We start from the raw sequence: 15,528 nt of genomic DNA, 5'->3' as shown, positions 1-15,528 counted from the left end.
ATTGTGTGGAGGAAAGGCGCATCTTTCTGGGGGTAGCCTGCCTGGTTGCCAAAAGAGACGTGGCCCACAACTGGAAGCCACATGCACCACCCACAATTCAGTGCTGGCGCAAGGGGGGTGGTCTGGTGTGCATACCAAGAGAAACCCATCTTCATGGCCCGTGGCTGTCCTCACAAACACGAGGGGTTGTGGGGAAAGTGGTGTCGCTACTATGGTTTGCCAATATGATACACTATCTCTATGCCAGAATGCTGCCATATCTCATTAGATTGCTGTATACAGGATGTCCATGTTTTGTAATGCTATGTGTCTTGCTGTTAAACTTTTAATAAAGTTGGTTATCAAAAAGAAAAATATATTATATGACATACAGGGCATGAGTGGGGCTTAAGGGGCTATGGAAAAGGAGAGGAGTGTGGATTGTTTGGGGTACTAAGTGGGCGGAAACACAATATTTTGTAAAATAACCAACATTCTTGAAGACCTTCAAAACAGAGAGAGTTCTGTATGTGTATGTATGTAACAATTCCAGGTGAAATCCGAAGAAACCTCACCATACCCGACTGAAAGCACCTGTGTCCACCTACTTACAAAAGAATACATTTATTAGGGGGTGTAACGCTCCAAACACCACCACCTTAATATCTGTTTCTGCATGCTTATCGATACTCGTGTAAATCCACAAAGCCCACAGCAATAGTCCTGCTATTGTCATTTACAACTACAAGAGTTACTGTAACGCTTCAAGGCCACCACAGTTTGCATGCTTTGTGGACAATTCTGCTTTCAACAGTGTTGATCGCAAACTTCTTTGGATACAACTGTCAGATTGGGGCACACAAGCCAACTTGTTTAGAGCCATTGTCACACTTTACTCAGACATGTGGGTCCATTTCAAGACTGGCACTGACAACACAGCGACAAAAGAAATCTTTCCCACACAGGGTCTGAAGCAAGGCTGCGTCCTGGCTCCTAAGTTGTTTAATCTTTATACTGCAGATATAGGCTGTTCACTAACCAGGCCAAACTCAATCCCACCAAAGATTCCTTCCCCCAGGCTGCCGATGATTCAATATGCTGCCGATCTTCTTGTATCAGATCACACAAAAATTGGTTTGCAGCATGCTCTTAAAGAGCTCCATGTCTACAACATAGCGAACAAATTGGTGGGGAACCCAGACAAAAGAAAAGTGAGGATTTTCAGCAAGTACAAAAAGAAAAAGAATCTAAGCTGGGGACTTGGCAACCAATGGATTTCTCAAACATCTAAGTAAAACTACCTGGTTCACAGACACATTCAAACTGATCCTCGAGCTGAAACATGTTAGTAGAAAGCCTCCAGCAATAACATTTGCTTCATGACGGCTAAACCAGCAGTTAGTCTCCAACAGTCGAAGCCATTCTCTGGGTCACTCTGGCAAATTTGCTTCCTAACCTCTCCTATGATCAATTTGCCTATCCAGGGGCTTTTACTACAGCACTGGAAAAGGTACAGTGTAGCACCTTTAGGCGGCTGTTCCAACTTCCAAAATATGCTCGTTGCTCGCTTCATCGACTGTAATTCGATCTACACCTGACTTTGTATCTGTCCACTACATTGCTCAGGCTGCTCCTATTTTAAAATCAAACGAGAATGCAAAGCACCCATTATACTTAAAGTCCACTCTAACTAAAGAAACCAGGCACTGCATCCTGAGCGCTTGAGTCCTGGTCCTCCCGATCCATGCATTACGCTCAGACCGGATAGGTACATTGGTGATTATAAAAGGGAATCTATGTTACATTTAGTATGTTGCAGCCTGGAGTTTTTATCCAAACGTCGCACTTTAGTAAAAATGATGTTCACGGCAAATGGTGTCTCTACCTGCAAGGACGCACTGGAATTTTGTATAACCACCTCTCTTTCGGTGCACTCGGCTCGCTTTGGCAAATTTGTTAATAAGATTTTTACTGCAATCCGAGAGTGAAGGACATGATAGCACTGACCCCTCCCAGTGTTGCAATATTAACTGTTTTAATGTTAATTATCCATTTTACAAAGTGATGTATTCATGTTTATTTTTTAAGATAGAAGATTTATCTATTGCAGTTTTATGATTTATCTGCACTTGTATCAATTTTACTTAATTGACACAAAGAAACTTAAGAAAAATAAAATAACAAGTCATCAACAAGCAGAGGCACCATACACCACGCCCGCCTCTCACCCTGCTGGCATCAATGTAGCCCTTGGTCATGCCACAGACCATACGTTTGGCCCCTGGATAAATGTTTTCTAGTACCCATGGTGTAGAGAGTATTCCTCATAGAAAGTATGAGCTGGTGCTGTGCATGCTCAGAATTCTTAGAGATGGCACTGCCATGAGACATGCAGTTCCATAAGGAGATCTGAAACTGAACAGCATCAGTCTCAGGCTCTCTAAACCACATTCTAGACTATGTGAAGTAAATGACTGAACCTCAGCATCACTTGAACATTTTTTCTTTGTACCCTAGTTAAATTTAGGTACCCAAAATGACCACACTGCATGTGTAACTAGTCAGTTCTGAATCTCAGGACCAGTAGAATGTCATTTGAGCAAATGTAATGTTAGGGGTGTCCAGAAACGTATTATTGTCAAGGGCTGAAGTAAGTAGACTTAGAGAGTGGAAAAGGAGAGGTGTTAGACCTGGCACCATTGGCAAGAGGGAATAGGCCGATATTAAATCAGATTGCAGTGAAGGGTTTCCTCAGAGAGGAAAAAAATCTAGGGAAAAAAAACAGCAAGAAAGAGAGAAAGAGAATGAAGGAAACAGAAATAAAAAGAGAAAAAAAAAGTGAAAGACAGGAAGCAAGAAAGAGAAAGAAAGTCAGGGAGAGAAATAGTCTTTAGGTGAAAGTTAAATGTATTTTTAAATAAATTGTATCGTTTTACATTTACACTGTGCTCTCTGGTGGTTCAATGTATATTTAAATTCCGATTTGGTCTGTTCCACATAATTTCTTAATGTGTAGTAGATATTGTTTGCTCGATTCTAAGGTGCGGCAGCTTTATTATCTTCTGCCTGGCGATTTTGTTTTAACTCTATCCTCTGTTCGTCTGGGAGAGAGAGCAATGATTGAGGCCTATTTTCATCTGCTTGATCGTGATTGTGCCTCTGTCAACCACGCTGTCTACAACCTTTCCAGCAGTCTGGAGATGCTCCTCTCAAGCTTCTTCTTCACTTGACAGACTCATTGCTAGCCGGTACTAAAATAATACAGAAAGACAATCCCAGTACATTAAAGTACCTGTAACGAAGCCATTTGTCACAGACAACAGCGCTCGTTCTGTTGCCGTGTCTTCCTTTAGTTCATGACTTTAATAATTGTATGTTAAAAATTGCTATTGTAACTAACTGAACTGTGCTACTAATTGACTATCATATGTTATTGTGTTTCAAAATCATTCAAAAATGTAATTCTAAAACCAACTGACTATTGTCCAGTGCTTAATACCAGTACATTGTTGAAGTATGTTATTATATCAGTGTTTCAATGTGTTGAAAGGGATTAACTTTCCTTGAGAGATTTTTACATCTGAGCTTCTATAGGTACTAATAGTGTATAACTGAAGTTACCCTCCCACCCTCATCTTGTATAATTGCTAAAATTTCAAACTATGAGAAAAGAACTAGTATTTGCGTCATGTCTAGTAGTGGATGCGCAGTGAATGTGGGATTAATGGGACAGTTTCCCTGGGTCTGCGAAAAAGATTGACAGCATACAAAATATTTAATTGTATTTATTTGTATTTACAACCATCAGTTTCATACTATGTTTCAACAGTACATAAGAGAGAAGAGCACCCAGAAGTGAACAATACTGGAGCAGTCACAGAAACTTGCGAAACAATGTTTTTACATCCTACCTCAACACAGATTACCCTAGTTAAACTAGTAGAAAGTACCAGATACACACAGCATAGCCAGAGAATACTGGGGTGGCCATGTTCCTTTCTAATTCAATTAATTACCACACGAAGAGGAGCCCTGCTCCTGAGACCCTGTTTTTACAAATACTTACAATTATAGGCTTAATGTCAGAGTATAGATGTATGGGGTAGGCCACCTCGCACTCTGTGAATATGTTGTGGAAGCCAATGGCCATTATAACACACATGCACTCTCATTAGGCAAAATATTGACCTCATTAGCACCACATCAGTACTGATTATACCAATCAAAAAGTGAAAGGTGACCAGATAATATTTGCAAATGGGCCACAAGCCACTTTGTTTATTAACATTTGATCTTAATGATAACTAAAGAGTGGGTGGTGAATTATGTTGCTACCGAGGTCTTCCTTGGGCTCCCTGACAGACGCTTTCCTCATGAGGAAGGACGAATATAAAGCAGAGCAGTATCGCAACGAGATCCAACCTTCTCTGGCTAGGAAGCTATTCATGCAGTTTAGACTTAAGACCCCTGACACTGTATACATTCGCTGTTTGCTTGGTTCCCATGATAAGAACAATAGAGCAAGTATGCCCATCCTGTGGAACCTCGCCTGAATCAGGGGTACATGTCCTTTTCCTTCTTTTGTCCATTTGGACAATTGGATAATTCCAGCCTGTTGCAATCTAGGAACTAGGTGCATTTGGAAGCCTACCGGATCTGCAAACTGATACAAATCAATATATCGTTTTTGCTGTTTCTAGGGTCCTATATTCTATGTGGCGAATCAGGCACAAACTTAGTTCCCCAGCAACCAACGCAGGAGACATAGAGGCTGAGGCAGCATACCACTAGCTGTTCATTTTCGTTTTCATTAGGTGCCATGCCGCAGTTGACGCCATTCCCTTTTCCCTGCTAAATTTACACTTTATGAATGTGGGATTAACTCAGCACTTTCCCTATCCTTTACACAGTCTTTGACATGCCATATAAAGTTCTCGTTACAGAATGTTCCCCATCTGCTCAGTTGTATATTTTAATGTATTTTAGATTACTTTTCTTTTCTCATTGTATATATTTGTATGTAATTTATAACGTTTTTATTGATTAGTTTTTTTTTTATCTGTTCTTTTATAGCTGTATGCCGAAATACATATTTTATGGGTGGAATTATGTTGCAAATATGATATATTAAAATGTATGCAGAAAGGCCACGGATGCACAATTGCTTAATTTCAGTGGCTCAGGTTAATGTGTTTCTAATGGGCCATTAAATATAGAAACAGAAGACTGTCTTACATAGTGTTCTCTGTCTTTCTGATTCACTGAACTCCTACATATCAAAGCAATAATATGTGCTACACAGCATTATGTTAAATACATGAATAATCATGGGGGGTGCCCATAACGCACCTCTTAGGGCTGTATTTAAAGTAGCACTAACCCCGGAGCTCACTATTAACTTTATTCATAGTATTGTTTTCTGTTTTACTCCCATAGGTGAAGCTATCAGAAAAAGATAACCATGCTGTATTAAGAACAATCCAAATTGCTCATGCCGAGAATGAAACATCAAGTTTGCACTCAGAATTGGATGCAGCCACAATACAGGTCAATGCAATCATTGTTATTAGATCTGAACTTCAGAAGAAGTGTGCCCAGAAACACACACAAATTACAATTACATCAAAAACCATGAAATAATTCAATACCTTAGTAATTTTGAGAGGGATACCACTGCCCTAGCAATTAAGTGAGCATCAGCCCCACATCCCCACATTGAAGGAACTAGGGTGTGAAAACGTTTTCCTGTGGGGTGTTACCATTTACCCATATTGGAACAAAATCTAGATGTGTACCAAAGAAGTTCAATGTGTATTGATCACACTCTTGACATGTACTTGATTTTGTCCCTAGTACTCAAGTATGCTCTTTCTCTCTATTGAATAGTCCCTGAGAAACCCAGTGTGACTTCATATTAAAATTGTGGATGCATGTTTCCTGCATTTTTATAAAGGTTTGCCAATATGCCTAATGCACACCATGCTCTGGCCTTGTGACTTAAATCAGTGAACCACTACCAAAAGTTCTCACACGCACACATATCAAAGACAGATAAATTGACTCAGTCAAAACAGTTAGCGGTGCAGGGAAGTGGATTCTAACCTGTGAGACCCACTAGGTTTTTACTTCTAGGCTTCAGTGTTAGAAATTAGGTTACTGGTTGACTTGGGTGTGAGTCCTGGTCAGGCAGCATCCACAATCCTAGTCAGGATAAAGCACAAGCAGACCACCAAATTAACCTGTGCGCATCCCCTGGTAACTAGTACAGAGTAGTCAGGCTTAACTTAGAGGCAATATGTAAAGTATTTATGCAACACTTCAAACAGTAAAACACTGAAAACACCCAACAAAAATTATCCCACACCAGCTTAGAAAAATAGAGCAAAATGTAATGAATAAAACAAGACCAAAATGACAAACATTCCATCAGTCGAACCAGAGTTGTGAATCTTTACAGAATATACTGCAATATAGTGCCTAAATCATAAACCCCTAACCATGGCTATCTGGTCACGCTGGACCAGGTCAAAGTCAAAAATTCAAGCAGCCGTAATGGAGTGCGAGTCAGATACAGTCCCAGATTAGTCCCGCTGAAGTTTTACTTTCTCAAGTTTTGTGCTTAGAGACCCATTTCCATTGGAGAGGGTCAAGAGGAGCAAGGAGAGCATCGCAGGCGGAAGTCGTGCGTGGCGCGAAGAACAGGCCAGGCGGCATGGACGGGTGGGCTGGAGCTTTTGCATTGGTGTTCCCCGCAGTCTGACGATGCTGCTGTGCAAAGAAACAGGCTGGTGGTGGCTTGCAATAATTTTTGTGTGAGCAATGCAGTTCCAGTGCAAACGGGCTCATTTCAGGACTTGAAGAGCCCAAAAGCTTGATTTCATGAGCTCTGGAGCCACACCAAGGGTCCATGATCTGAGGGACACCTCTTGGGGGTAAGGAACTTGCTGAAGATGGGTCAAAGAGATGTTGGGAAGCCTTTTATGTCCCTGAGGCTCAGATCAGGAGGCCAGCAGACTAGCCCTTTGAGTCACTCTGGAGTCCTGGGTTCAAGATGGGTTCCAGGTCGAGTACCTCTTCCCCAGGTAAGAGGGAAGCAGGTCAGCATAGGAAGGAAGCAGCTCCTTAAGAGTAGCAGTCCTACAGAGTGGCAGTCCTTGGAACAGCACAGCAGTCCTTTTTCCTGGCAGAGTATCCACAGGTCCAGAGGTGTACTGAAGTGATGGTGTCTGAGGTTCTTTTTTTTATATACAGTTGTGCTTTTTAAGTGGGGAGAAACTTCTAGATGCATGGTTTTAAAGTGCAAAGATGTCCTGCCTTCCTGATCCAGGCTCCAGACTAACTACAGCGGGTATGCAGTCCTTTGTGTTGAGGCAGGACACAGACTATTCAGATGTGAGGCTGAGCTCAACTCCTCCCTCTCATACTGCCAGTGATGGCCCATCCAGTCACCTCTAACCTCTCATTGTGTGTGGCTGTCTAGGAGAAATACACAAAGCCCAGATGGCAACTACACCCAGTCATATGATCAGGGACATGCCACAGACATCAAATGGCTAAGGCAAGAAAATGGGTAAACAAATGGGGAGAGCAAGGATTATGTCGGGGTACGTCCCTATCCCCAAAGGTAATGTACCAACAAAGTGGACGGACCCACTAGCATTAGCAACTCACCCGTATTTTAATTAGATGAGTGCTAGGAAACCATTAGGTTTATTAAAAGACCCCTCACCCACCAACCTAGATGGTGGCATGCTTCATCATTGGGGTCCCAACTGGGTAGACGAATGCCACCCAGTTATGCTATGACACCTGATTACAGCGGAGCTGGTTTTGTGTGTTTGTGAAGGAAGTGGTGCAAATTAAAATTATCTCTGGGAATCCTTACTAAATAGACTTTATTCTTAGCGGCCCAGTATAAGGTTAAAAAAAGAGGAAAGGACAACTTTGGAGATAAAATGATCTGGGTTGTCACAGTAATCGGTCTACATGTTTCAGCCTCGTAAAATAGTAAGAGGCTTTCGTCAGGACCAGGTGAGTGAAGTGGGGGTGTGGCAAAAATCAGCCACGTGTATCGTGATTATCAACACACACGCTAAGGTGTGTTGTGAGATGAGTGGTGTCTGTATACTTATGGACCCACTGGTAAAAATCTGTAAGAAGAAAAGACAAAGAGACAAAACAAGTAACATAAAATGCAATCTTAATAGCAATATTAATGTGCCACTGTATTTTTCGGTGTCTCAGGTGGGTAGGCACAGGCGTGAGTCGATCAATAGTATCAACCGGATGGTTGATGGTAAATGCATCTGTTCAGGTATACTGTGCTCATTTGGCATACATCAATCTGCTAGTTGTGGCGTACTTGTAGAATGGCCCTGTGAAGTGCTGTATGTGCCATTAGCTTTGCTGTTAAATTCTAAGGGCAAAATGCATTTGTCGACCCGGACATATCACTATAACAGACATGTAGATGTGCCGGTGAGGCCATGGTAAAATATCACATCAGATCGGTGTCAATAATTAAGTACGAAAAAACGTATATGCAAAAAACATCATAATTACACTAGCTATGTGTTACCTGTAGCTTTTAGCAGGATCCGGGAGGGGCACCCATCTGTAGTCACACACTGAGGGCGAAAATGGGAGAAATGTTAGCAGGGGTGGGAAGAAATGCTGAGTCAAATAGAAGCGCAAGTACGTGACTCGCCAGCTACAGAGCTGCACGTAGGCGTGCCCCGGCTCTAGCTGTGAAGAAAGGTCTTACTTCGTCGAGATGGGGCGTCCGTGGGCAGCACCTATTACGGTCTCCTCGTGGTCCTGGAAGTTACTGCGTACTTCCGTGTAATGGGCATAAGTATGGAGGGGGTCCCGTAACTGGGGCAAGCAGACCGTGCTGATGTCATTGCGTCCACGTGGGAGCGTGGGACGCGGTGAACAGGAAACTAGAATGCTAACAGTAGAGGTAGCGGTGCAAAGTGCATATGTATAGTTGCACTACATACCCGCAAGGGTTTCAAGGCGCTGAGGGTGGGGAGAAGGGGGTGCTGTTGTCAGAGTAAGGCAGAAGGCCTTAGGTTGTGCCCAACAGATTGCAGGTCTTTTAATAAACCTAATGGTTTCCTGGCCCTCATCTAATTAAAATACAAGTGAGTCGCTATTGCTTGTGGGTCCGTCCACTTTGTTTGTTTGTAAGGCAAGAAAATGCCAACTTTCTAGATGTGGCATATTCTGAATTGTAATTTGAAATTCGACTTCACCATAAATTATGATTTTAAATAAGGATTCCAGGCCAACAAAACCAAATTCAGCAAAAATAGGAGTGAAGGTGCAGCACACAGGGGAGGGGTTCAAATTGGTAACGTTATAATGTTTTATAAATTTTCTGTATACATGAAGATTGTAGACGAGTTGTCAACATCAATATAATGTGGTTTGCGATATGTCGACCGCTTGCTGTGTTAGGGAGCGCTGAACAGAACGTGACTATTGACACAATAAAATTTGTTTATAAAAAATAATAGAAGTGAAGGCAAAAGGTTTGGGGATGACCCTGCAGAAAGGGCGAGGTCCAACATTTAAGAATTTGGAACTCTGCTGTGGATGGTATCTCATAATGGAGTCATTGTACGCTCTGTTAAAATGGGCATGAACTGTAAGCTCCAGTGCCAACCCTTTATAATAAGGGTTGAAACATATTTTGTTATAACTACTACACGTGTCAGAAAGAGTTTTCACTATAAAAGAATAGGCATTGAGTCCACCTAATAAATAATAATTAGCTCCTGGAAGGGATGTAGGATGAAATAAGGTATGTGGGAAGACATTAGAAGCTTGAAGGTCAGTTTAAAATGAGGTTCTCCAAAACTGCCAAGCTATGGTAATTTAGAATACATATTTGAGCATAGGTAAGTGACAAGATACATTTTTATAACACTGAAGTGCTGCTATTGGATTTCAATGAACTGACCTTATGAGACAATTTTGTAAAAATATTTGATAATGAAATGTGGGTTCTTGAATGTCAGCTATCTTTTTTATGATGTCAAAACAAAATATGCTACATATTAGTTGTGATGTAAGCTCAGGTCTAAAACATAACGTTGAGTGCTGTTTCCTGGAAGTATAAGGTTGAGAACCTCAGTTTCTAGTGACCTAGCTATTTTGTTATTTTGAATTTCAGAAAGTTACTTACTTGAAATTCAAGTTTTTATTGTGTTTTCATCCTTAGTAAAGCAATATCATTCGTAAGGCCTGTGACGGTTGTAGTTACACTTGAATTTCGTGTTGTGATATACATTGAACCTCCCATGCTCAATACATCAAGTGAACATTACCTTCCAAACAGGAACTTTTATTTCCTTTGGTTGGGAAATGAAAAGTCCCTCCTTAGTGTTAAAAGTTATCTGAAAATATAAAACAGAAAGAAATGATACTTGTTAACAGTTATACTCATAGTGAATCGGGCATGGGAACACAACACGCTACAAAAATATGCATTAAAATAACGCACAGAAAGATGGCAAACAGCTGCAGAGGAAAACACATCTGGATAGACATACACGCACACCTATGCAATAAGAAGAATCTATAATCTAATCTTCTGCCATTATGGATTATTTATAGGCAAACGAAGCAGAGGCTAGAGGCCTGCAGCTACAGAAGGAAACCATGGCAACCATGAACCTTGCTGCTCAGATCGTGGAACAAGTCAATGACGCCAAGCACAGTATCCAAGGTAAATAGATTTCTTTCAGGGTCAGTTTAATGTCAAGAATATTTTTGTGAAACCGCAGCTGCGGAAATGTCATCGCTACACACGCACCACTCTCACGAAACCGGAAGCAGACTGGCCTAACTGCACTGAGGGTGGCGCGTGTCCCTCAGCATGTCAGTTACAGGCATTCTTCTTCCTGGAGGACTGCAAATCCCGCTCGCGCCCTCCCCACCTTGCAGGTGCCACGCCTCCCACCAGCTCCGCAGCAGGCTACGGTTCATATTTTATTGCAAGACTGCCCTGTTTTTCGGGACTGGGAGGAAACTGAGATTACTGAAATATAATGGCATTTTTTGTTTTCATCGCGAACTGAAAGGCCTCCTTCATGTTCAGCCAATGCAAATTGCCCAACCAATTTCTTAAAAGGCCAACAGAGAGAAATGTGCGCTCTCCGTTGAATGCTTGACAGCATAGCCCCTACATCCCAGGTTACGTTATATATTATAGTCCGTCGTGGCGGGCTATACCGGCTATTAAAGGCCCGCTTCAGCTTTAATAAGGGAGCGGGACTTTAATACACAGTATAGCCCAGCTACAAGGGCTGTAAGGCTAATAGAACATTCTGCCACTAGAGGGCAGAATGTTCTAACAAATAAAACAAAGGGCTTTTGGCGAGCGGAGGGTGTTTAAATCCTCTCGGGCTCTGAGGCCTTTGTGAAAACATTGGAATGTTGCTTTACGGGCCTTTACCGGTCCGTAAAAGCATGTAGCACTCCATTGTCTTCAATGTAGTGCTCCACATTCCAATGTTCTGATAGATGTTATTCCACTCTATGATATTTTGCGTTATGTCACCTTATGTTTTTTTTTAAGCTATGAAGTGCACTATGAACAGTGAACATTCTATGATGCTCATGGCCTAGCATGGCGAAACGTCAAGAAGTAATGAAATCTAAAAGAGTAATCCTTTTAGTGCTTCTTTGGAATTCAAGGGGGTTGCTGTGCTAATGCAATACTGAAGCAGAACAACATTCCCTAAATTAGGATTTGATTTACATTTTGGCAGAGGGGAAACTCTATCACAAACCACTATATCCCATGGCACGTGTAATAAGGCAGGTGGAATATATGCCACGCTTGGGATGGAGTAATTACGCCAGACTCTATATCAAGCCCTTAGTTATTTGTGCATAGGTCTTCGACCGCCTGTTCTCATGTTCTCATAGGAGGGGCCTGGCGGAATATGTGACGTTACAACGTGGTCGTTACACCGCAGTACCTTACATCGCAGTTATTACAACGCAAGTCGTTACAACGACTTGCGCTAGAGGCGCTGGACTTAGGAATAGTATGATTTACTATTCCAACTCCAGCCTACGTAACAGTAGGAAAGGTGTTGGAATAGTAAATCATACTATTCCTTAGTGTATAGCGCAATTCAGCGCAAGTCGTTGTAATGACTTGCGTTGTGATGAACGCGATGTAAATGTATCGCGGTGTAACAACCGCGTTGTAAAGGTAGTTTGCCACCTGGCGCCACCAGGCTGGACTAAAACTGCTAACCACAAATTGGAGAGTTAAAGCTTCCTCTGCAGTAGGAGCCCTACTCCATGGGCAGATTCTGTGGCTATGGAGCTGGAATGTTGAGATTAGGGTTTTTTTAAATTTCTTTTTGTGGAATGGTCTTGGAACATTCTGCTGCCAAATTAGACGCGTGGACGGCCATGGTCACGGAAACTGTATAAAACTCTGCTATGATGTCTTGTTCCAGTGATCAGTAAAAACATTCTATTGAAATGCAGTGAGAGCAGATTGCAAGTTTGGCAAAAGGTACAACGAATGACAAGAAATACAGCAGAACACAATATTTAGAACGAATAAGTACGTAGTAAAAATCTATTTTAAACTCTTATGAAAATATAACGAGCAAGAGTGCGAGGAGTGGAATGAGGCTAGCACAGATAATAGAAACTGCCACATACCGTCAATAGACCTTGGCATAAAGAAGCTGATTGAGGGAAAATCTTTGCTGCACAGTAATCCAGTTTCGGCCTGTTGGACTTGGCCCTTTTGCAGGGTCATCCCTAAACTTTTTGCCTTTCTCCTAGCCTTTTTTTCTGATATGGTGTTGGTGGTTTTAGGACTCTGAGCACTTTAGCACTGCTGTTCAGTGTAAAGTGCGTGTGCTCTCTGTGTTAAATATGGTAAGATTGGCTACCTGTTTGGCCTATTTAATTTACCTGTCAGTCCCTTGTAAAGCGGTATCTCATATACCCAGGGCTGGTAAATTAAATGCTACTGGGGGGCTTGCAGCGCTGATTGCGCCACCCACTAAAGTAGCCTTGCAAACCTATCCCAGGCCTCTGCCATTGCAGGGCCTGTGGGCGCAGTGTCACTGCCGTTGTGACGTGGCACCTAAAGTGAGTGCCATGTCCATGACCCCCCTTATACTACATGTCAGTCACCCCTTAGGTAGGCCCTAGTTAGCCTTATGGGCAGGGTGCATTGTAGGTAAAAGATAGGACATGTACCTTAAGTGTGTGACTTGTCCTGGTAGTGACAAACAGCCATTTTGGTTTCTCACTACTGTGGGGCTGCCCTCCCATAGGAATGCATTTAGGATTCCCTGATGAGTGTATCAGTGGTAATTCCTGATATGAGAGGCGCAGCGTGGTCAAGTTTGGTATATTTGGAATAGTGATAATAAATGCTACGCAATGGTGTGCTCAGATTTTTTATAACTATTTTAGAAATGCCACTTTTAGAAGTTGGCATTTCTGTGTGCTATGTGTCTGCCTGCCTGATGTGAATTGCATGTCTGGCTTTTGAGTGACAGGAGCTGGGAGGTGTGTGTGGCTCCAGGAGGGGCAGGGTGAGTCAGCACTAGGCTGAATAGGACATCTACATTTGGAGTAGTGGGAGGAGTAGTCCCCTGACCCTGAATAGGATTGTTCCTGCCCTAGTGAATGCTGCCCCCCCCTGTGGTGTGTCTGATAACAAGCCCCAACCTAATAATGGAGAACAGGAGCTCTGTCAACAGAGTGCTCCAAATCCCCCCTGAACCAGTTGCATATGGTTCCCCGAAGCCCTGTGCTGGTGCAGACAAAGGAAATGTTAGTATAAATGTAGGGACTGTGACCCCATGTAGGTATGCTGTTCCTGACTTTGCTGGGGCTGGCTGCTGTTGGGGGGCCCAGGAAGAACTGCCACAAGGGCTTGCCTCCCTGCTGGAGGGCCCTGTGTGCTGGCCTTCCTGGACCCAACTATGTCCCAGGGTCCTAAGGACTTTGGTTGCCTCTAGCGCCTGGTGAGTGCTATACTTTAATCTTCCCAGGAGAGAGGTGCCTTTATTTTGGGGCATCTACAGTGCTAGGCTGCATCCTGAGCGCTGTGCTGTATTTCTCTATATCCCCAAAGAAGAGGAGAGGAGCGTGTGGGTCTTGCAGCACCGACCTGCACCTTGTTGGGAGGGAATCCCGACGTGGGGATCCCCCTCCATTGATGTTGTGGAGCGGGTGCCCACCCCGCATTTTTCCAAAGGAGAGCGGGAGCCTACCCCGCTTGTGTGTACTCTAGCGGGTGCCCACCCCGCTTTTGTGCATTTTTGAAGAGCGGGTGCCCCCCCTGCATTTTTTGCCTTTGATGGATGGCGGGTGCCCACCCCATATTGCCGCTGTGTTGGCGGGTGCCCACCCCGCACCGTGCCGCTGCTGAGAAGTCACAGCCGCGGCCCGATCCTAAAACCAGAAGTCAGGCACTTCCGCCTGATGGTGGGCGGGGCAGCGAGATGCGAGCAGGAGCCCGCCGCAAGCCAGGAGAAGCCGGGCTGCATGCAAGAGGGAGGGTGGGAGACTACCCCACCTCCCAGGGCATCCCGGTGCAAGAGGTGAAGCTGAAGGCAGGCGGGAGCCCACCCCGCCTGCGTGGATGCTGATAGTCCAGCTGGATTCGAGTTGGGGACTCAAAGCCAGGTGGTGCCAGTGCCATTTCCCGTGGGTGCAAATTATGTTGAGAGTACCAGAGTGGGGCTCCCCCGAGGTACATTGTCGGTGCCTGGAGCCCTTGGAGGCTCCTGAGGGCCCTGAGGTGCCCGTGCCCATTTGGCCACAGAGGGCACAGTCAGTGCCAGTGCCTGATTTCTTTCACAGCTGCACGGCAATTAGCGTCAGCTGCAACGTTCAGGCCAGAGCATTTTGAGGAGTTCCAGTGGGGACCCAGGAGGCCCAGTGGTGCCAGCGCAATTGCACACTTGTATTCTGCTACATTGGCAGCCAGCCCTGACATTTTGGGACACAGGGCATTTTGACCCCCAGTGGAAGGCCAGTTGGCCAGGGGGTCAGTTCTATGTTGGTAGGGCGCAAGGCCCTAATGTGATTGCATAATGTGATTTATACTTGTGATGCCTATGACATAATATGTTTATGTTCAGGATGTTTATGCATAATGTGTTTATGCTGGTGAGGCCTAGTGCGTAATGTGTTTATGCTAATGAGGTTTGGGCCTAATGTGATTTATTGCCTAATATCATGTTATGATATTTTAGGATGGTGTCTAATGCTAATGTGATAATGCTTAGGTCATTATGGTACCAGTAGCTACTGGTTGTATTTTGCATTTACTTATCTGTTCTGATGGTTCTGACCGTGGCCCGATTGGCCTGATCCTGTATATTCTGTGAATATTGCCTAGTGCCAGTTGGCACAGTGTAAATGTGTGATTAGGTTTCTAATGTGTTATGATAATACAAAGGCTATTTTTTTTATATAACCTTGTGTGGAGGTTCTTTTGTAGTGTGCCTAGTGTGTTGCTGCTCTGTGTGTGTGTTGCGCAAATGC

At 43.6% G+C, this 15,528-nt stretch overlaps 1 protein-coding gene across 1 annotated transcript in view; it reads left to right on the top strand.

Annotated features, from left to right (window-relative positions):
- LAMA4 (laminin subunit alpha 4) overlaps positions 1–15,528 on the top strand; it is a 466,993-nt gene that overhangs the window by 220,990 nt on the left and 230,475 nt on the right. Inside the window, exons 10-11 of the mRNA XM_085611379.1 lie at positions 5,416–5,526; positions 10,603–10,714. Of these exons, the coding sequence (XP_085467505.1) occupies positions 5,416–5,526; positions 10,603–10,714 (223 nt within the window). The remainder of the gene's footprint in view (positions 1–5,415; positions 5,527–10,602; positions 10,715–15,528) is intronic.

The sequence above is a fragment of the Triturus cristatus genome, chromosome 6 (genome assembly GCF_964204655.1).
Source record: "Triturus cristatus chromosome 6, aTriCri1.1, whole genome shotgun sequence".
In the NCBI taxonomy this organism is placed as follows: Eukaryota; Metazoa; Chordata; class Amphibia; order Caudata; family Salamandridae; genus Triturus; species Triturus cristatus.
This window is presented reverse-complemented; position numbering and strand designations above follow the sequence as displayed.